This window comes from Stenella coeruleoalba (assembly GCF_951394435.1).
Source record: "Stenella coeruleoalba genome assembly, chromosome: 8".
NCBI lineage: Eukaryota > Metazoa > Chordata > Mammalia > Artiodactyla > Delphinidae > Stenella > Stenella coeruleoalba.
The window spans coordinates 45,469,524-45,493,141 of NC_137154.1; the positions used below are offsets into that span (position 1 = coordinate 45,469,524).

Consider the following 23,618-nt stretch of genomic DNA (forward strand, 5'->3'; position numbering starts at 1 on the left):
TGCTTTCCTTTGTCTCCTCTGATAGCATCATCCCTCTCACATAGAGAAGCAGGAATGGACTGGGGCAAGCAAGTTTGGGAATTCTCAGAAGATTCCCTATTAACATGAACATGGCAGGTAGACGCACACTCAGATTGGCCAGGGCAAGACTATATGTAGACACCTGCATGCCCTGACATTAGTTCATTTCCTTGTTCCCACCCTCGAGTACAGAGTCTCTTCATTCTTCCAGAGAGCTGGGTACCACTTCTCCAGCAGTTCCTCATTTACCCTGTGTGGGAAGAGCCTCCTGTCTCGAAATCTCCCTCCTAACCTTCTCCTTTTTCCTCGTCTGTATTTTCACTGTTTTTCCATTCCTTTCATTGTCATAGAATCTTAATTGCAGGTTTCCTTCTTATGTTATTTACACTGTGTGCCTTTCCCACTCTGATGAGCCAGGGTTTAGACTGACCTTCACCTTCTCCTTCACCCTTTTTCAGTGAGGGTGGTCACTTAGCGTTCAGCATGCACGTTGAAGAGTTCCTAAGCCAGGGGAAGCAACCTTTTTGACGCAAAAACCAGTTAAGAAAAAATGAAGATGTGAATTGCTTTTCATTTAAAATTACAATAGCTTTTATGCCCCATGGGGAAAATGCAAGTATTTGCAACTTGGATAAATTATCTTGTTGTATAGAAAAATGCCATGAGAAAATCTGCCTCTTAAATATAAAAATGAAATACCTGGGTATATTTGAGAAGTAGCCACATGGAGGCAGCTTTTAAATTTTTCATCCTTTACATTTTCATAGCCCTTTAAGTTCCTCTACAGTGTTATTTTATCCTTGAAATAACCTCCAGGACAGGTACTTTAGGAGGCTTTGAGAGATGATGTAACTTAGCCAAGATCACTTAGCAGCCAAGAGCATAATTGGGACTAGGATTAGGTCAGTCCATTTCAGTGCAGCCTTCACTGAATATAGCTTATACCTCATGCACTGTGCTAGGCATAAGGTCACATCCATAAATTCAATATACCCTGTCGTCACGTCCAACCCAAGCATCTCTTTTCCTTCTCTCCTTTGTTCTGAACAGAGTAGAGAGAACAATACCATTGCTTAGGAAATGCTCATGCTCTGAACAACACTGCACTCCCATGGGTGGGATGAACTGTATCACTTCTTCCCTGAAACAGTCTCCTTAGCCAGACCCTGCTGGACAGATCCAGGGTCACATGGTTGCTTAGGTGACAAGACATAAAGAGTTTGGTTCAGTTACATTCAGATTCAAGCTGCAGTCCTACCACTTAGTGTATGATATTAAGCAATTCAGGAAACTTCGTAATTTTCAGTGTCCTCATCTGTAAAATGGAGATAATAAAAAGTATTCTAGCTTTAGAATAGTTATGGGGAATGAATGAAATAATATATGTAAAGCACTTAACTTAGTAAGTGGCTCGTTATGAATAGGAGCTCAATAAATGTTAGTTCCATTATTATTGTTGAGGTTGTTGTCATTATTGTTGCATAATACTCCACTGAAATGGGAGGAAAGTCTACATTTGTATGTAAATTACCTTAAGCCAGGTTGCTTCTCACTGGCCAAAGGCAAGCAGATAAAGGAGAATGTGTCTTAGGCCTAGACCAGTAACTTTCAAACTCTTTTGATCATGGCTCACAGTAAGAAATACATTTTATATCTATATGTATACATATACATTTTATATCACAAAGGTAGTACTAAGTCACAATGCAAAATGTATATAGACTATAGCGAAAGTTTCATGAAACAATATTCATCTATACCACATGCAGTGCTTATAGTATTTTCCACCCTAATCTGTTTCACTTCCTTAAAAATACTGGTTTGACCTTCTAAAATGATTTCACAAACCACTAAGGAGGACCCTGCAGTCTGGAAAAACACCGCTCCAGGTCGGTGTTACATGCTCAGGACAAGTATTTGACACCTAGGAATCACTCAGGAAGCTAAGCAGACCTCGCCACCAATGCAGTAGTGTAATGCCTTTGGTTAACGTGATTGCCAGATGGACGTACAGTTCTCCAAGCCCTGCTGGCCCCATATCAGTACAGCCCGTTTTCTCATTGCTGATTTTCTGCTAGGTGATAAACACTTGGCAGTTTTTCATTAATGAGGCTCTGTTTGAGAAAGTGCTTAATTTTTTTTAAATTAATACCCTTTTCATTCTTTCAGGGCAAATAATTGAGTTGAAGGTATAGTAGAGAACTACAACAGCTCATATGTATCAATTTTCAAAAAGAAAATAATCAACAAATGTTTGCAGTACCTAGATATCAGGCTCTCAGCATGGATATAAGAGTAAATGTGATTAGGTCCCTGCCCTTTGGAGTACACAATCAAGTAGAATAAAATGTGCAAGTAATCACAGTGCAATGGGATCAGAGTTCAGATAGAGCTGTCTGCAACTCTAGGAGGACAGTCAAGAATGCTTTTCAGAGGAGTTTACATTGTTCCTGGATCTTAAGGAATAAGAAGTTTGTCAGGTAAAGAAATGGGAGAAGTCATTCTAGGCCAAGGGACTAGCATAAGAAAATGATATATTTAGGGAACAGTATCTCAGAATCAGGAACCAACCACTCAGGCTTCACTGTAAGCGTTTAATGATCCATATTCCAATAGGAAAGCTTAAAACCTTGGCAGAAAGGAGAGTAGCTGGCTCGCACACAGGAGTCCCTGTGCCTTTTTCATGCTGTTCCAGGTCTTTGTTCTGTCTTGCAGTAGCATTCTCTGTGTATAATCAGCCAGTGCCTCTGGAACCCTTAGCTTTCTGACTTCCTTTGGCCACTAAAGCCATCAAGGCCCTTCATTTCCTACTTCCAAAGGAGTGAGGCAGAAATGAAAAATCACTTATGATGATTTTTCTTTTATCAAATTATGTCATATTTTATGCAGTTTTGAAATGGATAGCTTAATAATCCTGCCATTAATGTTTTCAATCCTCAATAAGTACAGAATCATTTTCCTTAAGTGATTTGAGCAGTTCCTTTACTCAGCAAAGAATATAACTGTAACTTACCGCTCACCATTATTGTTATTACCAGGTAAAGTTTGCGATAAGTCACGAAGCACTTTCTTTCTGTTGGAAAAAAACAATATTACTCAAATTACAAAAGTATTATCTTTGATACTGCCTATCATTTTGGTGCAAATAGGGATTTTAGGAGAAGTCATTACGTCAACCATCACAAGCTGTATTTTTAGTGGCATTGGGTATTGTCACAGGGTCATAAATTTTTGCTGCTTGTAACTATCTATCTGCTTATGGAAAATAAATGGAATTTCCAAATGAAAAGAGGAAAAAAAGAAGATAGTGTGGCAATGCTTAATGCTCTACTGCAAAAACATGCCCTTTGTTATTCCAAATGGTTGTTAGAGGTTCATTCCTGATATGATGGCCTTGCTCAAAGAACAAACATGTTGTACAACACATCGTATTTGCCAATCAGTCAGCCTCCTTAAATACTAGGGCCAGTGTATTCACCCCTCCCCAAATTCCTTAATTTTATTATAAAAATTTGTTTCTCACCAAATGACAACCTCCAAAAGCTTATTCCATTTGGTATAATTTTTTAGTGGCACTCTTTGCTGCGCTGTCCATTTCATTGTGCTTATTTATAATATTTATAAACAAGTGCTGAAATTTCATTTAACAGGCACTCAATTCATCTTTTTGTGTGACCGTGCAGCTTTTTATTTGTTAATCAAATCTTCTGCTTTTAATATATTTACATTTTTCCCCTATCATTAACTTAATGTTTAAAATTAACCTGTTCTTTTCTTACTCCATTTGCTCTGATGTTTGCTGCTATATACATTTCATTCCTTCTTCCTTCTTTAATCTTGCCTACCAGTGCATGGGTACAGAGATAAATGTTTTACTCAGTCAAATCCCAAATCTTCAGCTAAGGGAAGAGTCCATTATCAAGGTACTGTATTATCTGTCCTGATGTGTCACTCTTTTTAACCATCTTCATATGAAAGCATATGTGTTACAAGTGACTTTTTTCACATTTGTTTGTCAAATTATCTTTATTCTCATCCACATTCTGAATTTCCTCTGTGATGCCATTTACCGAAAAATTAACACTTGCTGTAACATCTAAGAAAACTCATAGGTTGTAATAGAAAGTTTCATCCATGTTAAGCAGAAATTTACAATACCTTTTCTTGAGAACTGGTCTCCTGACCCTATAGATGCTTATAAAGAGAAGCAGATGTGACATTATCATGATGACTTGTAGTCACCTAGAAACATGGCTTGATTTAACATTTGGCAAAGATTAAAGCTTCTCAAAGAGCCTTTCCAAATCTAGAGAATGCACTTTAGGGAAGCAGTGGCAGTGTTATGCACCACTGTGACTCCGTCACCAGCCTGAACGCTACAGTCTGTGGGCATTTGTAAGGAGCTCTGTCAAATTTGGGACTTATTATATGCCTTTGTGTTTAGATATTTGATATTTGATAGTCTCACTTGCATATTAGAAATCCTTGATTTTTCTAATTAATATAATTAAGGTCAACTTATGAGATCCTTCCAGTAGCTTAGCTTGACCTTTCCCTTAGAAGACATCTGCTTCTGACTATACCTTTTAAATAAAGCTTCCTAAGATTCAGTGAAATGCACATTACTAAATTTATAACTTCTCACTGTTTTTCCTGGATACTGGGGGAAAAAAGACTAAAATATAACTTATACTGACTTAAAATTACATTATTTTGGCATGATACACAAATATTAATTCTCAGATGTTAGTGGGTTTAGTAAAGTTCTAATTTATTTCTTAATGTGGTTTTATGGTTAAATTGACTGACTAAAGCAGAATAATGTTCCTTCTTTTTTGAAGCCCTGAGAAATTTACTCCACGTTCTCCTTCCTAGGCTTCATTATTGCATCCTGCCCACATTTTTTCTTTCCTAGAGCCAGTGCACTCTATTTATGATACCAGTATTTACTTATAATTACTGAATTTATATCAGTATACAAAAATAGAATTGACTTGGGTGACTTATTAGGTTCCTCTGAGCCAAATGATTTTTGAAATACTATATTAATAATGCTTATATGATGCAAAAGTAAATGACAAATGACCAATATGATACATGATTACTTAGATGAATTAATTTGCTGTTACCTCTAAAACTGTACCCACAGAGCATGCATCTTTTCCCCTATTCAGTGTCATTCTCACATCAGATTATCTCACTCAATTGTTTTGACTTTTGTGAAGGTGTTTGGGCAAGTCTTCGCTCTAGCGCTCGCCTGATCAGCTCTCCAACATCCTTCGTTGATGTTGGCGCCCGGCTGGCAGGCAAGGATCACTCGACGTCCTTCAGTAACAGCACTTACCTGCAAAACCAGCTCTTGAAACGCCAAGCAGCCCTTTATATATTTGGTGAGAAGTCGCAGCTAAGGGTAAGATTTCTTTTTCTCACTTAGAAACTTCATGGATACGTGAAGGCAGTGTATAAAACTTATTTCATAAACCAGCTTTCCTAGAAATTTTTTTTTTCTTTTTTGCTGCATGGAGTCTTAACCTGGAGTTAATAATCTTTAAAAAAATCAGCTCATGTATATGTATACATGTATGTCTACCTGTACTTATATAGATAGAGATACACATGCATACACACAATGCATATTTATTAGGCATGAAAACAAGTGCTTATTCATAATCATTTTTAAAATCAGCATAAATATCATGAATATTAGGGAGTGTACATTAAAAAAATAAGGCTTATCCAGGCTGTGTTTTTCCACTGTCTTAGTTCAGCTTCCATAGGAATCTGTGCCCATGGCAAAACAGATGTTTTTGTTCTTGTAAACCTATTGATAAAGCTGCAGGAAGGAAGAGTGGAAAGAAGAGCATGGCACTGCATATGGAGGCAAGGGAAGGCCAAGGCTACACTTCTTAAGTTACATTCTTTAAGGGTTCTCAAGACTATATAGAGTGACACGTCCTAAGACATGTCAGAAAATGTAAGATATTAGCTGGTAATCAACTTTATTCTTACTTTTTTTTTTTTTTTTTTTTTTTTTTTTTTGGGCTGCATTGGGTCATCGTTGCTGCACGGGCTTTTTCTAGTTGAGACGAGTGGGGGCTACTCTTTATTGCGGTGCACAGGCTTCTCAATGCGGTGGCTTCCCTTGTTGCGGAGCACAGGCTTTAGGCGCACAGGCTTCAGTAGTTGTGGCTCACAGGCTCTAGAGCACAGGCTCAGTAGTTGTGGTGCACGGGCTTAGTTGCTCTGCGGCATGTGGGATCTTCCCGGACCAGGGCTCAAACCAGTGTCTGCTGCATTGACAGGCGGATTCTTAATCACTGCGCCACTAGGGAAGCCCCTTTATTCTTACTTTTAAATTATTATGTTACAGAGCTTCACTATGCTCAAGTCCCATAAATTGTAAAGATAGTCTCTATCTCCAAAAGCAACAATAATTCCTTGGGGTTTAATGTTTTTGCAGTTCACACATTACAGAATAAATTTAATTACTACTGACAGGTGTGTGGGAAATAAAAGTATTTGGGGTTTTTGGGGGGGGGGTTGTTTTTGTTTTTTATTTTGACTGTGCTGGGTCTTCATTGCGGTACGCGGGCTTTTCGTTGTGGCGCACGGGCTTCTCTAGTTGTGGCGTGCGGGCTCAGTAGTAGCAGTGCGCAGACTTAGTTGCCCTGCAGCATGTGAGCTCTTAGTTCTGTGATCAGGGATCGAACCCGCGTCCCCTGTATTGGAAGACGGATTCTTAGGCACTGGACCACCAGGGAAGTCCCTAAAAGTATTTGTTAATTCAGAAATGCCCTCAAAGTTTAGTCCAGTGCCCCAGTGAGCACTGGACAATCTAGACAGATGTTCAGCTGAACTGTAAAATGGAGGCTGTGAGCAGGATCCCACATGCTTGGTCCTCAGGATGCCAGTGACTGAGTCAGCTCTTCAGTGGCAGTCTGGCTTTGCTAGCTCTTCTCCCACTGCCTGGACTACTGCAGTCACTTAGTCACCAAGCTTTAGGGTAGAGGGAATGAAACTGCTGGGTAACGCTCAATTTTTAAATATGTACACGTGTCTTCTGATACAGCAGATAATTTTATATCCAGAAAATAGTTGGGACATTTTTCAACAGTAGTCCAGGGATGCCTGCACAGCCTCCTTGGCACCAGTGTCTTTCCCAGAGCACAGACTTTGCCCACTTCAGCACACCTCTTATTTATGATCTGAGTCACTCCCCAAGGTTTGTCTCCTGAATGCTCACCTCTGCTATTCCCTTTGCACATCAGTCCTCAGATAAGCTGTGTGATCATGCATATATGAGTAAGAAAGACTGACCAATTGGGACCCTTCCTCCTTTTCTCCCTCTCTCCCTCCCTCCTTTCTCTTTCTTTCTTTCATCAATAAAATACTGTATTTTAAAAACATAATTCCATAATTCCAAACATAATTTCTGGCACAATAGTTATTAGGATTTTTGTATATTCCTTCACATTTTGCTTTTTATTAATTCAACTGTGTCTGTAGGGTATGGGTGCATATCTGTCTGAGGTGTGCCACAGTCTAGCCAGCACAGCGCTGCCTAGTTGCAGCTCCACACCTTTTTATCCCAACAAAGGAAACATAGGAAAGCAAATAAGTGAGAGTGACTCATTCTAAACAATCTGGAATTGCCCTTATTTACCTTTTTTAATTCACATACTTTAATATCTTATACTTAGTAACAAATTCTTCATAATCTTAACAGTGTGTCGAACACGATGGTTGATAACTCCTGCTTTATAAGGTAGGTATACCTAGCTCAAGTATGGTTGGGAAATGGAAAGGAATCTAGTTTTTCTGAAAAGTAAACTATTTTTTATATGTTTTAAAAAAAACCAATATGACACGACACTGTAAGTCAATTTTCCTATGAAAATTTTAAAAAATAAAGTAGATAACCAACAAGGGCCTACTGTATAGCACAGTGAACTATACTCAGGAATATAAATGTCTAAATGTCTTGGTAAATATATCTGGATTGTAATAATATGTTTTGAATTGCATAGAATGTTTAAAGCAAAAAAAGATTAAAAAAAAACTAACAGAAAAGAACTCATGTTCTCATAGTGCTAAGTTCTTTATCTCAAGCCATCTTTCCATGTTGTGTAATACATTTCATATTTATTTTAATCACTGCATAACTTTTTTTTTAAACATTCAGTCCGTTTTTTAATATTTATTTTCTTTTTATTTATTTTTATTTTTCGGCTGTGTCTGGTCTTCATCATGGCATGTGGGATCTTCATTGCAGCATGAGGGATCTTTTTGGCGTGGCACGCGGGCTTCTCTCTAGTTGTGACGTGTGGGTTTTCTCTCTCTAGTTGTGGCGCGTGGGCTCCAGAGCGCATGGGCTCTGTAGTTGTGGCACGCGGGCTCCAGAGCACATAGGTTCTGTAGTTTGTGGCACGCAGCCTCTCTAGTTGAGGTGCACAGGCTCAATAGTTGTGGCGCGCGGGCTTAGTTGCCCCGCAGCATGTGGGATCTTAGTTCCCCTACCAGGGATCATCCCGCGTCCCCTGCATTGGAAGGTGGATTCTTTACCACTGGACCACCAGGGAAGTCCCATAACTTTCTGTTTTGTTGGATGTTTCGGTTTCTTTCTTTATCATCTATATGTAAAATTGCAGTCACATTTTCAAGCATATAGCTTTTTATTTTTATTTTTTATTGGAGATACAATCCACTAGAGGATTTTTTCCTACATTTTAGATTATTTCTTTAGGCTAGCTTCCTAAAAGTGGAATTACTAAGACAAAGAAACTTTTTTTTTTCCTTAATATACATTGGTAATGCTGTTTAAGAAAAACAACTTGGGGGTTTTTACTTTTTATTTTAAAATTTTAATAGGCCTTTAAAAAATAAAGTAACCAATATAAAACATGAAACAGACCCAATATGTAAGTCTTTGGCAGCAATTTTTTTTAATTGTGGTAAAATACAAATAACATAAAATTTACCATCTTAACATGTACAGTTCAGCAGTGCTAACTAAGTACATTCATATTATTGTACAGCCAATCTCCAAAAAGCAGTTTACTCTTAGAAAAGCAGATGATCCAGTAGAGTAATTTGGGCAGAATGTGAAGAAAGTGAAAAGAACATGAGAAAATTAATTCATTCTTTGGCGTAAGAAGTTAGAGAACTTTTAAATCGTCTTCAGAAGTAGGCAACTAGATTATCAAAATAAACTATTTCAATGGGCCACCAATTTAGCATTCTTTAGTTAAAATTGCGAACTCACATAGAAAAAATTCCATATGGATTAAAAATATAAATGATAAAAATACTGAAACAAAGATTGATATATGTGTCATACTGAGTGAAAAATAGTCCAAAAGTTAGAAATGAACAAAGCCTTTCATGTTTTACTGTATATGTATTTTTTTATTATTGGCTTTAAAAGAATACAATATTAGTAGTCGTAGGGCAGTGAGATAGTGATTTTTATATTCTTCTCAGTGTTTATCTCTGCTTTTTTTTTTTCATTTTCACAATGACTATGTTTTACTTGCATAATAAGAAACAAATGTGTATGTCTATAAACTTTAATTTGTAGAGCTCTGGAACCTCAACAGCATATTACCTTTTAATTATAATTCACATCTTGGGGAGACTTAGTTTACAGTTTTAGATTAATCATGCTGTCAGGCGTCATTGGTTCCTCCTTAGACCTCCAGGTTCATGGCCTTGTAAGTAGCTTATATTTCGTCCTATAAGCTCCATCAGGTTCCAGTCTACTAGTAGCCTCTTCAAGTTCTCAGAATGACAGCAAGCTAAGTCAAACCACTAGACTTTACTGAATGGCTCTTTCCAGCAATACTGACACATTAGCAAAAAATGATTGACTTTCTTGATCCACTGCAGCCCCTGCAGCTCTTTGGCCTCAACTAACTGTATATCACTAAGCATTACCCTGTTGAAAACATTGTTTTTTTACCTATAACACGTCGTCTGCCTAATTCTCTCTGCATCTTCATCCACAGAACTTCAAGTTAGAATTTGCTTTAAATTGTGAGTTTGTTCCTGTTGAATTTCATGACATCCGACAAGTGAAAGCCAGTTTTAAAAAACTGATGAGAGCTTGTGTCCCAAGCACCATCCCTACTGACTCAGAAGTGACCTTCCTGAGAGCCCTGGGAGACTCTGAGTGGTTCCCACAGGTAATGTCTGGAGCAGCTTATCTTATAACTCAAGAAAAGAGAGGCCCAAGGGTATACAGAATTGATATTTGAGGAAAAAAATATTATGTTCCCCACTACCTGACATTCTCCCTTGATTGTGTGCCCTCTGTAAAGGGCTTTCAGTTCCAGGGAACCATGTGATACAGGAAATGAAGGGGTAGAATTCTCCATGCCTGGGTTTTTCTCTCTGTTGTTGAAACTTGCTTGGTCTCCATAGGATGCTAAGAAGGAGATTATTATTTTTAGATGGAAACTTTTTGATATACAACGAATTTAAACAACATGTATGTATAGGGCTCCTGCTCTGTTACTAACAGAGTGAGGATCCAGGACAGGATGTGATTGCTAGGTGACTCCAAGGGGCTTTTCCTCTTACTTTCTCACTTTCTATTTGTCTCTGCCTGTTCTGTGTCTCTGGACTGTGGCTTCACTCCCAAGCCAGCCCAACAAAGGCACATTGGTTGCCCTGAAGCCTACCTAAGGTTTAGGAAAAACCACATATCCTTCTTTCAGCTAAGTCAAGCTTGGGATGTTTTTAATTGAACGCTTATTGAGAAATTAAGGAGAAATAGTTATGCCAGCACACCTAACCCACATTTCTTCCAAACCACAGAAAGAAAGGTGTTTATGACATGCATGTTTTAGACACTGATGCAGATATTTGGCCAAGAGCCTCTCTGCAATACAGCCTTCAGCCTTGTCTTTAGGCCCCTGGTGCTATGTCCATTATTCCTTCCCCCCTTGTAGGAGCACACAGCCCCTCTATCCCCTGTCCACATTGACCTCCAAGCCTCCCGCCTTTTTTTTTTTCCTCCTGCTTCTCTTGAGGAGGAAAAAGGGTTGTTTCCCACAGTACATTGGACTAAAAAGAAAAAAAAAGCCAGGAAATGATGTAAGTACCCAGGGCAGTGACTATTCTCAAGGGTACTTAAACTCTAGGAAAACAGCCACATATACAATTAGCTATTATATGAGGCTGTGTTAATTACTGTTAAGGCAATTCAGGATACTTTGAGTACCCATGGAAGGAGCTGATCAATACTCCCTGCTGTCCCTAAGTTATAAGCCCCAGCCCCAAAGTGTTCCTACCACTCAACCTATCCATCTATGTTTCTCCTATTCTGTGTTCTACTCCTTACTTCAAAGTGGATTCATATCAGAAGTTAGTGACTAAAAACAATGGAAAACATTGCCCCACTTGGGATATTGGCAGTTTAAAAGTTAACTCAGAGCACATGCTAAGCCCAAGAGAATTCAGGCCTGGTAATAGTTGTGTTATAGGAACAGTGAATGAGGACCTTCCCATTCTTGACGAGGACATGTGCCTTGTTCCTGTGTTTAAAATAGCCTAGCTCTGGGATGAACTGAGAGAGTGACTTGGACTTATATACACTACCAAATGTAAAACAGATAGCTAGTAGGAAGCAGCTGCATAGCACAGGGAGATCAGCTCGGTGCTCTGTGACCACCTAGAGGGGTGGGATAGGGAGGGTGGGAGGGAGACGCAAGAGGGAAGAGATATGGGGATGTATGTATATGTATAGCTGATTCACTTCGTTATAAAGCAGAAACTAACACACCATTGTAAAGCAATCATACTCCAGTAAAGACGTTAAAAAAATAATTTAAAAAAATAGCCTACCTCTGTTTAAAATATGGGGGTGGGAGTGTTTTGTTTTAGTTCAGAGTTGGATTCATTCTACAAGTTATGTCAAGTAATGTTTAAAATTTTTTTAAACCAGAATGTTACACATTTAGTTTTGAAATCTATGTGCTTTGCTCACACCCTAATTGTTCATTAGGGACTTGGAGTCAGTTGTCTTGGCTTAAAAAGCTGAGCACAAATAAAAGTTTTCTTCCCATTTAATACACAGTACAAATACTTTAGTATAGAATTCACATTTGATAGAAGCAATATCTTTTGTAATTTCTCTGGGGAGATGCATTATATATATTTTGTAATATTTTTCTTTCTCCTGAGATTTTTTTGTAGGTATATTTTCTCTAATATTAGAGGTTTTTTAAATGAAAAAAAGTATACAATTCAGTACTTTTTAGTATATTTACAAAGTTGTGTAGCCGTCGGAAATAGAACTCACTATATCACATAAGAACAAATTTTAAATCTAATAACTATGTTGCGAGGGCCACATAGAGCCTCACTCTTTTCCACTGGAAAGAATTATAGCTCTTCTGCTTTGAGGGGAATCTTGTACGGTCAGTTTATTTCATTAAGTATCACTTGAACACATTGTTTTAAAATGTGTCATTGTTTAATCTTGATTTTGACAAAGAACTTTAAGTATTTAAAATTCATATGATTCTTTTGTCCAAATATTTTAATCCCTAACTTGTTTGATTATCTAAGGTTGATAGCAAGTCTGTCTGTTCTTGGTGCTCAGAAAGCACTTGGTCTAATTGTGGCCTCCTTTCTTAACTCTTAGCTTCACAGGATATTGCAGCTTGCTGTGGTTGTATCAGAAGTACTTGAGAATGGTTCCTCAGTTTTGGTGTGTTTGGAAGAAGGCTGGGACATCACTGCACAAGTAAATTATTAAAACATATTTTCAGATATTTAATTTTATATTTGTATTTTAATTCAGTTATTTTAAAATTCTGCAGATGAATCTTTTGTATAATGACTAATGTGTTTATGGACAGAGAAAGTCCTCTGTTAAACACCACCTGGTATCCATCAAAAAGCTCTGTGCCGTGAGTTTCCAGGCCCTACAGAGCCTGGAGCTCTGGCTCAGAGCATCAGGCTCCCACACCACAGAAGCATCATGCAAGCATGACCAGCGGTGTAGGACATGGACCATCCTTCCCATGTTTTGTCAGTCCTTTCTCTGGTTCTCTGTAAGCCCCTTCTTTACTCACTCCAGAGTGAAAAGGAAAAGTACGAGTATAATCTACAGTAAAACATTAATCTACATCTGCCAAAAAGTAGATGTAGGTTTGAACTGATCCTCTGACCTTATTAATTAACCTAGGAGAAGGCCACAGTCAGCAAACTGGCCAGGCAAGGATTAAATTCTTAATTCTCCTCTGAAGGAAAATGTAGCCAAAATGAATTTGAGTCTCAGTTTTTAATGGAAAGTTTGTAGAATTAATTCACTTAGCTGTCCTGGAGCAGTTAGTGAACAAATTTGCCATCCAGGTAACTTTGCTTGTTAATTAGCTGTCATCAAAAGGAAGTGCTTTGTCTTAGAAGCAGGAATTTTTCAGGACTGAAAGTAATGAAGTATCCAACCTGCTTGTACCCTAGGTGACCTCCCTGGTTCAGTTACTCAGTGACCCCTTTTATAGGACACTTGAAGGCTTCCGGATGCTGGTCGAAAAAGAGTGGCTCTCTTTTGGTCATAAATTCAGTCAGCGGAGCAGCTTGACCCTCAGCTGTCAGGGCAGTGGTTTCACTCCAGTCTTCCTACAGTTCTTAGATTGTGTACACCAGGTAAGTAGAGCAAGCTTAAATCGACTTGATACGAGAGAAAGAAAAGACCTAGCATTTACTGAGCATTGCATTGCTGTGCCAGGTACCTTTATGTCACAGCTCTGATGGACTCAGCCGTAAGACTTGCGAAAATCTCAGCAGTAGCTTCCTGGAAATGGAAAAGAAAAAACTAGTTGGTTTCTGAAACTAGGCTAGCTGAGCTGGCTATCGAGCTGGCTCCCAAGTGAAGTGGGCAGCACTCTAAATTACCATCTAATGTAACGGAGCAAACTTGGCTTGTTCTCGAAGAAGGTTTGATCTAGTGTAGAACAGTAAAACTCTCTAGGTGTTGGCCAAGCCTGAAATCCAGCACGTGGTCTTCCCATTTGGGGAGGACCCTACTGTATGCCTGAAAATATAGGAGGTAGAGCTAAACCCCTAGAGAAAGAATCAGGGCCCGACCAGGCAAGCCTCTGAGGTTGAGAACAATGGCTCAGTTCTACTGGGTGACATAATTAGGGCTAATCAAGAGACCAGACAGAGGGCTTCCCTGGTGGCACAGTGGTTAAGAATCTGCCTGCCAAGGCAGGGGATACGGGTTCCATCCCTGGTCCGGGAAGATTCCACATGCCGCGGAGCAACTAAGCCCGTGCGCCACAACTACTGAAGCCCGTGCACCTAGAGCCCGTGCTCCGCAACAAGAGAAGCCACCGCAATGAGAAGCCTGCACACCGCAATGAAGAGTAGCCCCCGCTCGCCGCAACTAGAGAAAGCCCACATGCAGCAACGAAGACCCAACGCAGCCAAAAATAAATAAATAAAATAAATTTATTTTTTAAAAAAGAGACCAGACAGAAACCCAGGTATATAATCCAGTCAAACCCAGTAGGAGCTGGGAGTGGGGGAGATGTGAATGCTCTGGGCTCCCTCTTACCTTCATCTCAGGCCTTGGTCAGTATTGGGCTTGAGAATTGGATGGCACTGGGTTTAAAAGTTGAAGGCATTGGCACCAGTGGCTAAAATGGCCTAGAAAAAGTAAGGTTGACACTTATAGCCTGTTTCGTCTGCACCACAACAGTGAATGGGTTCTGGCATGTCAAACATATTTGTCAGAACAGTGATCCTCTTTGAAATTGAAATACATTGGCCTCAAGTGTCTGTTGGAAAGAAAAGTAAAAATGTTTTTAGGAACCAGTATTGGAACTAGATCATCTTATGTATGGTTATGTTTTGTTTTTTATTCCATTAATCACTTGATCAGCTTTATCAATTCACTTCATAATTTTTTTAAAAATGTATTTAAAGTGTATAATTCAGTAGTTTTTAGTATATTCAGAGTTGTGCAATTACCACAAGCAACTTCTGATTATTTTATCACCCCAAAACAAACTCCATACCCATTAGCAGTGACTTTTCCGTCGACCCCATCCCCTACATACACAAACACTGGAGGTTATGTTTTTGATTGCTCCCATCAGCTTCTTAAAGAAAAGACCTATTGAATAATTTTAGTTGATTTGAGTAGTATCTGGAGAAGCTGGTCACAAGGTTGAGCTTATACTTTTAAACTCTTTGCAGCAAATTATATATTTGCTTCCTGTTTGAATATTAGCTTTTTTATTCAGACATCTTTCGACAAGTACATGAGGGAGAAGTTTGAAGCCCATTGTCTCTGAAACAGAAAGCTTAACTGAGACTAAAGGGGAGGAGCAAGCATTTTTTTCTCACTTCTGGATAGCTGAACGCCTACAAGTTCTTCATGAAAGCACTTCTTATCCTGCACATTGTCTTATTATGCTATGCACAGGCTATTTCCTGCCTTCATGCCTATATCCCACTACCATCTGCAGTCATCATTACTGATATTTCTTGACCGCTTACTATGCACCAGGCACTGTTCTCAGCACTATATTTTATTCCATGATTCTAAGTAATCTTTGAACCTTTTCCTGGCCCCTTCATTTGTATTCTTATGAACCGTGTACAGACTTCTTCAGTAGCATCTGTACACTAGCATCTATCTATTTGTACGTGTCTGTTGCCTTCTACTTAGACTGAGAATTCTTGGGAGAAGGGTCTATGTTATATTAACCTTCATATCCCTAATATCTAATGCAATTATAATTTTAGTCTCTGGAATGTAGTAGACCCTCAATAAATATGTATAAATGAAAATTTGAATGACCACCTGGTTCAGCCTTGTTGAGGCTCTCACCACCCTTCATCAAGACCATCTAGGGTGTCCTGAGTTGCTAATAACATCTTCTGAATGCTCAGATACGAAGCTGTTACTCTCTTTTACAAAAAACCTTTAAAGCAGACAAACAAAAACTTTCAGTGGCTCTACATTTCTTAAAGAATTACTCTTCCTCATGTCCAATTTGAATATAATAATGTCAAAATTTCACTTGAAAGGTTCTTAAGGCTCCTCACTGGATGCCTCTGTTGTCTTAATAAGTACACTCAACCAATTTTACCCCTGCATTGAAATAATATCACTCTTGGGCTTCCCTGGTGGCACAGTGGTGGAGAATCCGCCTGCCAGTGCAGGGGACATGGGTTCGATCCCTGGAAGAAGTAGTAGTCCGGGAAGATCCCACATGCCGCAGAGCAACTAAGCCCGTGCGCCACAACTACTGAGCCTGTGCTCTAGAGCCCGTGAGCCACAACTACTGAGCCCATGTGCCATAACTACTGAAGCCCTCACGCCTAGAGCCCATGCTCCACAACGAGAGAAGCCACTGCAATGAGAAGCCCAAGCACCATACCAAAGAGTAGCCCCCCACTCGCTGCAACTAGAGAAAGCCCGTGCACAGCAATGAAGACCCAACACAGCCAAAAATAAATAAATTTATAAAAAGAAAAAAAAATCACTCTTTATGCAGTTGAATACCAGATGAAGCAGTTGACTTGCTTTTAATGTCTTTGGCGTATAAAAGTGGATATCTTTAAAAATTAAAATCACAATCTTCATAATGTGGTGTTCACACTTAAAGAACATATAGGGATTAAAAAAAAACACACAGAAAAAATCAAACCAAGAGCTGGTTCTTTTAAAGGGTAAATAAAATTGACAAACCTGGCCAGGCTCACCAAGAAGAAGAGAGAGAGAACCCAAAGAGAAAAAAGAAATAAAAAAGGAGAAATCTCAACTGATATCACAGAAATACAAAAAAACATAAGAGAATTCTATGAACAATTATATGCCAACAAATTTGACAACCTAGAAGAAATGGCCAACTTTATAGAAACATACAGCCCACCTAAATTGAATCAAGAAGAAATAGATAATTTGAACAGACTGATCACTAGAAGTGAAACAGAATCTGTAATTTAAAAAATCTCCCTGCAAACAAAAGGCCAGGACCAGATAGCTTCACAGGCAAATTCTACCAAACATACAAAGGAGAACTCATACGGATTCTTCTCAAACTCTTCCAAAAGACTGAAGAGAAGGGAACACTCCCAAAGACATTCTGTGATGCCACCATCACCCTGATACCAAAACCAAAGATCCCACCAAAAAAGAAAATTACAGGCCAATATCTTTGATGAATATAGATGCAAAAATTCTCAACAAAATATTAGGAAACCAAATCCAACAACACATAAAAAAGATCATACACCACAACCAAGTGAGGTTCATCACACATTCACAAGGATGGTTCAACATATGCAAATCAATCAGTGTAATACACCACATTAAGAAAAGTCAAAAACCACATGATCATCTCAATGGATGCAGAAAAGGCATTTGACAAAATTCAACATCCATTCATGATAAAAACTCTTACCAAAGTGGGTACACAGGGAACATATCTCAACATAATGAAAGGTATTTATGACAAACCCACAGCCAATGTAATACTCAATGGTGAAAAGCTGAAAGCCTTCCTACTAAAATCTGGAACAAGGATGCCCACTCTCACCCCTTCTATTCAACATAGTATTGGAAGTCCTAGCCACAGCAATCAGACAAGAAAAAGAAATAAAACATATTCAAATTAGATGGGAAGAGGTAAAATTGTCACCATATGTGGATGACATGATACTATATATAGAAAACCCTAAGGATTCCACACAAAAACTACTAGATCTAATAAATGAATTCAGTAAAGTAGTAGGATACAAGATTAACATTCAGAAATCAGTTGTATTTCTTTACACTAACTATGAAATAGAAAGGGAATGTAAAAAAAAAAAAAAAGTACCTTTTAAAATTGCACCATTTAAAATTGCACCAAAAAAAAAAAAAAAAAAAAAACCTAGGAATAAACTTGACCAAGGAGGTGAAAGACTTTTACACTGAGAACTATAAAACATTAATAAAGGAAATTAAGGAGGGCTCAAAGAAATGGAAAGATATCCCATGCTCTTGGGTTGGAAGAATTAATATTGTTAAAATGGCAATACTACCCAAAGCAACCTACAGATTTATGCAATCCCTATCAAATTACCCATGACATTTTTCACACAACTAGAATGATCCAAAAATTTATATGGAACCATAAAAGACCCAGAATTGCCAAAGCAATTCTGAGGAAAAAAAAACAAAGCAGGAGGCATAATTGTCCCAGACTTCAGACAATACTACAAAGCTGCAGTAATCAAAACAGTGGGGAATGAGAGGACTGGCAGGTAAAGTCACCCATGTAGACTTTTTTTAATAAGAATTAAACTGAATCCATGTCAACTTTTTTTTTTTTTTTTTTTTTTTTTTTGCCACACTGCTTTGTTTGCAGGTTCTTAGTTTCCTGACCAGGGATTGAACCCAGGCCCTTGGTAGTGAAGGCACGGATGGAGTCCTAACCACTGGACTGCCAGGGAATTCCCATGTCAACTTTTTTAAAAGAATTAAACTGAGAATAGGACACTTGTTTATAAACTTCTTTACTGATTATTTTAAGATATCATCCATAGGTATTTGAAAATATCCATATTTTTGGTTTCACATATTTTTATCCTAAAATTAACTTAAACCTTTTTTATGGCTGAAATAAAAGTTTGTAACTGTCCCTTTTTCATATAATATTTTTCATATAACATCCTCAGATTTCAAAGGGTGAAATAAAGTTTAAAGGAAGTAAGTTTAACTGCTGTTTCCACAAATGAGGGATTAAAACTCTAATGACAACTTCCCCCACAGAAAACAATTATAAAATGAGACATGGGGAAAGGAAACTTTTCAACAAATAGTATTGGAATAACTGTATATCTATATAAAAAAGTATGAACCCTGACCCTTACATCATTCACAGAAATTTACCTGAAATGGATCATAGATGTAAATGGCTAAAGGAAATTATTCAAGCAGAAAATAAATGATGAAAGAAGGAATCTTGGGATATCAGGAAGGAAAAAAGAACAACAGAAAGTAAAATATGGATAAATACAATAGACTTTTCTCCTCCTCTTCAGTTTTCTAAATTGATGGTTGAAGCAAAAATTATAACAGTTTTTGATGTTCTCAATATATGTAGAGGAAATAGTTAAGACAATTATAAGTGGGGGAGCACAAACGGATGTAAAGGGAAGTAAGGTTTCTGCACTTCACTAAAATGTCAACACCAGTCGACAGTAACAAGATATGTAATGTAATACCCAGAACGACCACTAAAAAAGCTACATAAAGACATACACTCAAAAACACTATAGATAAATCAAAATAAAATTCTAAAAAATGTTCAGGTAATCCACAGAAGGCAGGGAAAAGAAAACAGAAAGAAAAAGAAATAGAACAAACTGAAGACAAAAAGTAAAATGACAGACTTCAGCCCTAACATACCAATAATTGCATTAAAAATGGAAATGGTCTAAATAAAACATGACGTAACAGTATGCTTTTTATAAGAAACTTGGTTCAAATATGAAAGTATTGTCATAGAAGTTGTATTTATAATAGCCAGAAATTGCAGGAGGGAGGGGACAAAATGTCCTGAAACAGGTAAATGGCTAAACAAACTGGTGCATCCATACCATGGAACACTACTCAGCAATGAAAAGGGGTGAGCTGCTGATACAAGCGACACTTTGAATGGATCTCAAGAGCATGATTTTGAGTGAAGAAAACGCAATCTCCAGTGGTCCCATACTGTATGATTCCATTTATATAACATTCTCAAAATGACAAGATTATAGAGATAGAGAATAAATTATTGGTTGTGAGGGTTTGGAGATAGTGGGGGAGGGGAACGGGTGCGACTATAAAGGAGTAGCATGAAAAACAAACCAATTGTCCATCAGCTGGTGAACAGATGAACAAATTCTGGTACATGCATGCAATGGAATACTACTCAGCAAGCAAAAGGAATGAAATGTTAATATACACAACAATATGGATGAGTCTTAAAATCATGATCAATGAAAAAAGTCAGATAAATCTCATCATAAGGGACTTCCCTGGTGGCACAGTGGTTAAGAATCTGCCTGCCAATGCAGGGGACACAGGTTCAAGCCCTGGTCCAGGAAGATCCCACATGCCATGGAGCAGCTAAGCCCATGTGCCACAACTACTGAGCCTGCGCTCTAGAGCCTGCGAGCCACAATTACTAAGCCTGAGTGCCACAACCACTGAAGCCTGTGCGCCTAGAGCCTGTGCTTCACAACAAGAGAAGCCATGGCAATGAGAAGCCCGCTCACCGCAACTAGAGAAAGCCTGCACGTAGCAACGAAGACACAATGCAGCCAAAAATAAATAAATAAATTTATAAAATAAAAGAAAAAATCTCATCACAAGGAGAAAATTTTTTTTCTTTTTATTTATATGAGATGGTGGATGTTAACTAAACCTATTGTGGTCATCATTTCACAGTATATGTAATTCAAACGATCATGCTGTAGCGTTAAACCTATACAGTGATGTATGCCAATTATTTCTCAATAAAAATGGGGAAAATGGGTAAAAAAGACTACAGACTACACAATATATGATTTCATTTATAGGAAACCCTACAAAAGGCAAAATGGTAGTGGTAGAAAAACAGATCAGTGGTTGCCTGGTACCAGTGGTCAGGGGAGGGGGTCGACTTCGAAAGGACATGAGCAAACTTTATAGGATGAGGGAACTGTTCTGTATCCTCACTGTGGTGGTGGTTATACAAATGTATAACCAAATGAACAGTGACCAAAACTAATCAACCTGTAGGCTTAAAATAGGGAAATTTTAGTATATTTAAATTATACTTCACTGAATATGAAAAAAATTTTTTAATTAGTAAGTCCAACTTCTTAGTAAACTGGAGTTCTAAAAAAAAAAAAAAAAACCCAGCAGCTCTCTAGTTTCTCTAGAGAAAAATTTGCCATTGTGATACCCAGGAAAGTACTTATAACCCTGGCTGCCTGGTCCAGGGAAATCCCAGTTAAGTGTGCAGAGTTTTACTTTTTCTGTACTGTTTTCAGTCTCATCATTAACCCAGTTGTGCATGGTGTTCCCAAGTCCAGAACTTATCAAGTTTGGTTTTTCCAGAGAACACACCTCTAATCTCTTGCTTGCAAGAAGGTAGTCATGAGGCAGGAAAGACTACATGAGATAGGAAAGGACCCTGGAGGTCTCACCACTGCCTCTCTAGACTTAAAACTAGTTCTCATTTTTAGCCCCCCTTTTCCTCCTATATAGGACTTGGGCCTCTGAGTCCTGAGCCTTTCTGGGTTTACAGGGCAAACTGTTACCTTTTCAAATCATTTTCATCCCAGTGTAGCTTCTCATCTCCTGTCATTTTCTGCTATTCTTCCTTCTGTTTTCCATCTTTCTGAATTTTCTTGGCCTGCTACTGTCTCCCCTCCCTTTCTCCCCACCTCGTTTTCAACTTTTACCTTTTAAAAATTCCTTTCCTCTAATTGAGGGAGAGTTGCTGGGGACTGAGTTTGTATGGCTGAATTTGGCTTAAGTTAAATACAGTATTAAATGTGTTAAATACCCATATTCAACTTGCAGAATTCTGCATACCTAAATATTAGAGTCAGCAAAAGAATCTACTCACAATCAGTAAGAAATTTCAGTTCTGAAACTGAAAACAAAAGTTGACTTTTAATGAAAACTCAATTATTTGTAAGTGAATGCTTCACAAACTGTAGAAAATAATATTGTTCCGGGTCTGAAGACCCCTTTAGTATGATTTCAAATCTGGTCATACTACATTAAAAAAAAATTAAAATATAAATTTTTAAAACTTTGTCTGAACCCTTCAACTTAATACTCTCACACATAATAACCTAAGTTCAGGCAAGTCATGGCAAAGTGAGTGTATGACATTAATTGCAGTATTTAAAGAATGCTTGGCTATGATAGGTGTCAGTTTTGGTGAAGTAGATTATTTTGTGCTGAAAAGGGACAATTTATTCATTCAAAAACAGAAGACTGTAGTTAACAAATAGAGCTTTTGATTCTTGCTGACTTAATTATAAGGTAGCGTTTCATCATCTCCTACATAGTGGTTTTAGGCATTAGAAAATGCCTTCTTCGAATACCTTTCAAGTGAACACTAATGCTCTACATGACTCTGGCTTTTGCCAGACAGTTCGAATTAGTGCTATCCTCAGTCTCTCAGGAGCACAAAACAGAGCCAAGCCTCAACAACATTTTTAAAAATAAGTGCAAAATTATGCAGCAGCTAGCAAAACTTCCCCAGGTGGAATGTGTTCCCTGCTTATTAACCTTTTCTAACATGCCGAATGCCAAAAGGCAGTCCATGGACGTATGCCTAGACTTGCCCATTAGTACTAATAGAGTTACAAAGAAAACAGATGAAGCGCTGATCTCAAATTAGAACTGCCTCATCATATAAAAAGCCATTGTTTGTGCCAGTGTATCCAGGTGTCAGATGAATTATAAATGCTAGATCACAGTTTCATAATAGCAACATCTGGCAGATTTTTTGTTGCTTCTAAAAGAAATTGGCTTAGCTCAAATGATATCATTAGAGGATGCTTCCTTTTCTTAAAATAGTTGAACCAAATTCAGAAGGAAAATACATCCAAATACAAAACAAAAATTTTTTTTACCTAAAATTTCTTTTTAAAATATAATACTAAGGGAAAAGATATGTATAATATGAATGAAAGCATGACGTATATGAAAAGCATCTCCTTTATTCCAGCATTAGAGTAAATCTTTGAGTGCGTCTTAGAACTTTCTCATTATTTGCTACTTTGAGAAAAGCAAGTAACCGTTATAACTTTGCCGTTGAAGTTTATTCAAATTGTAAATTGACTCACTCTGGTCTGGCTTTGTGGTATGATTCTCCCTACAGTTACCATATGCCAGCACTATGCTAGGTCCTATTCCAAAGAGAAAACCTATTTGCCTTTTAAAGATATGAGCTTTCCCTGTGAGTGCATGTGTGAGGAGCTAAGTCGCCCTCACATAGGTCTATTACTCTAAAATTTATCCATGCATATTGGCAAAATAACTGCAGTTAATTGATTCATGGTGTATTCAAGAGTTTCTGGTGTCTGCCTGCTTCCCAGTCAACTGAAAATTGGCAAAAGTTGACACACTCCAAGCTGATTTATAACAAAGCAACTTCACATTAAAGCTTTTAATATTTGAGCCCATAAAGTAAGTCTGAGTTTGCCTATCAGTCTCATTTACTAATTTTTGATCTTTAACAAATTATTCAGCCTCTCTGTGCTTCAATTTCTTTATATATGTGTATATAGCAGAAGGATTAAAAATCTTATGTGAAGTGATTGGCACAGTACAGAAGGTATACAATTAATGTTTATTAAATCTTAATCTGTGAAATAACAAAAACTAGTGTTAGCTACCTATTTTTCTAGGGTGTGTCTAACATACCCATAATTTTTAAAATGTTGATACCATTAAATATAGGGTCTCTTGTAGCTTAATATTTCTAATTCCTGAAAGCAAAATCCAGTTTTAACTTATTATATTTTATTCCCAAAATGTTGATCTCTCCTGGGATTTGAGTCATAGCTTACTTTTATGGGCCTTTAAATTTTACAAA

At 37.9% G+C, this 23,618-nt stretch overlaps 1 protein-coding gene across 5 annotated transcripts in view; it reads left to right on the top strand.

Annotated features, from left to right (window-relative positions):
- SBF2 (SET binding factor 2) overlaps positions 1–23,618 on the top strand; it is a 472,518-nt gene that overhangs the window by 427,672 nt on the left and 21,228 nt on the right. For 3 of the 5 annotated variants that reach the window (XM_079929040.1, XM_079929041.1, XM_079929043.1), the window contains 4 exons: positions 5,247–5,431; positions 10,026–10,202; positions 12,668–12,769; positions 13,489–13,674. In XM_079929040.1, coding sequence (XP_079785166.1) covers positions 5,247–5,431; positions 10,026–10,202; positions 12,668–12,769; positions 13,489–13,674 — 650 coding nt within the window. Of the gene's footprint in view, positions 1–3,869; positions 3,945–5,246; positions 5,432–10,025; positions 10,203–12,667; positions 12,770–13,488; positions 13,675–23,618 lie in introns of all 5 variants that reach the window. The other 2 variants (XM_079929044.1, XM_079929042.1) reach the window with 2 other exon arrangements.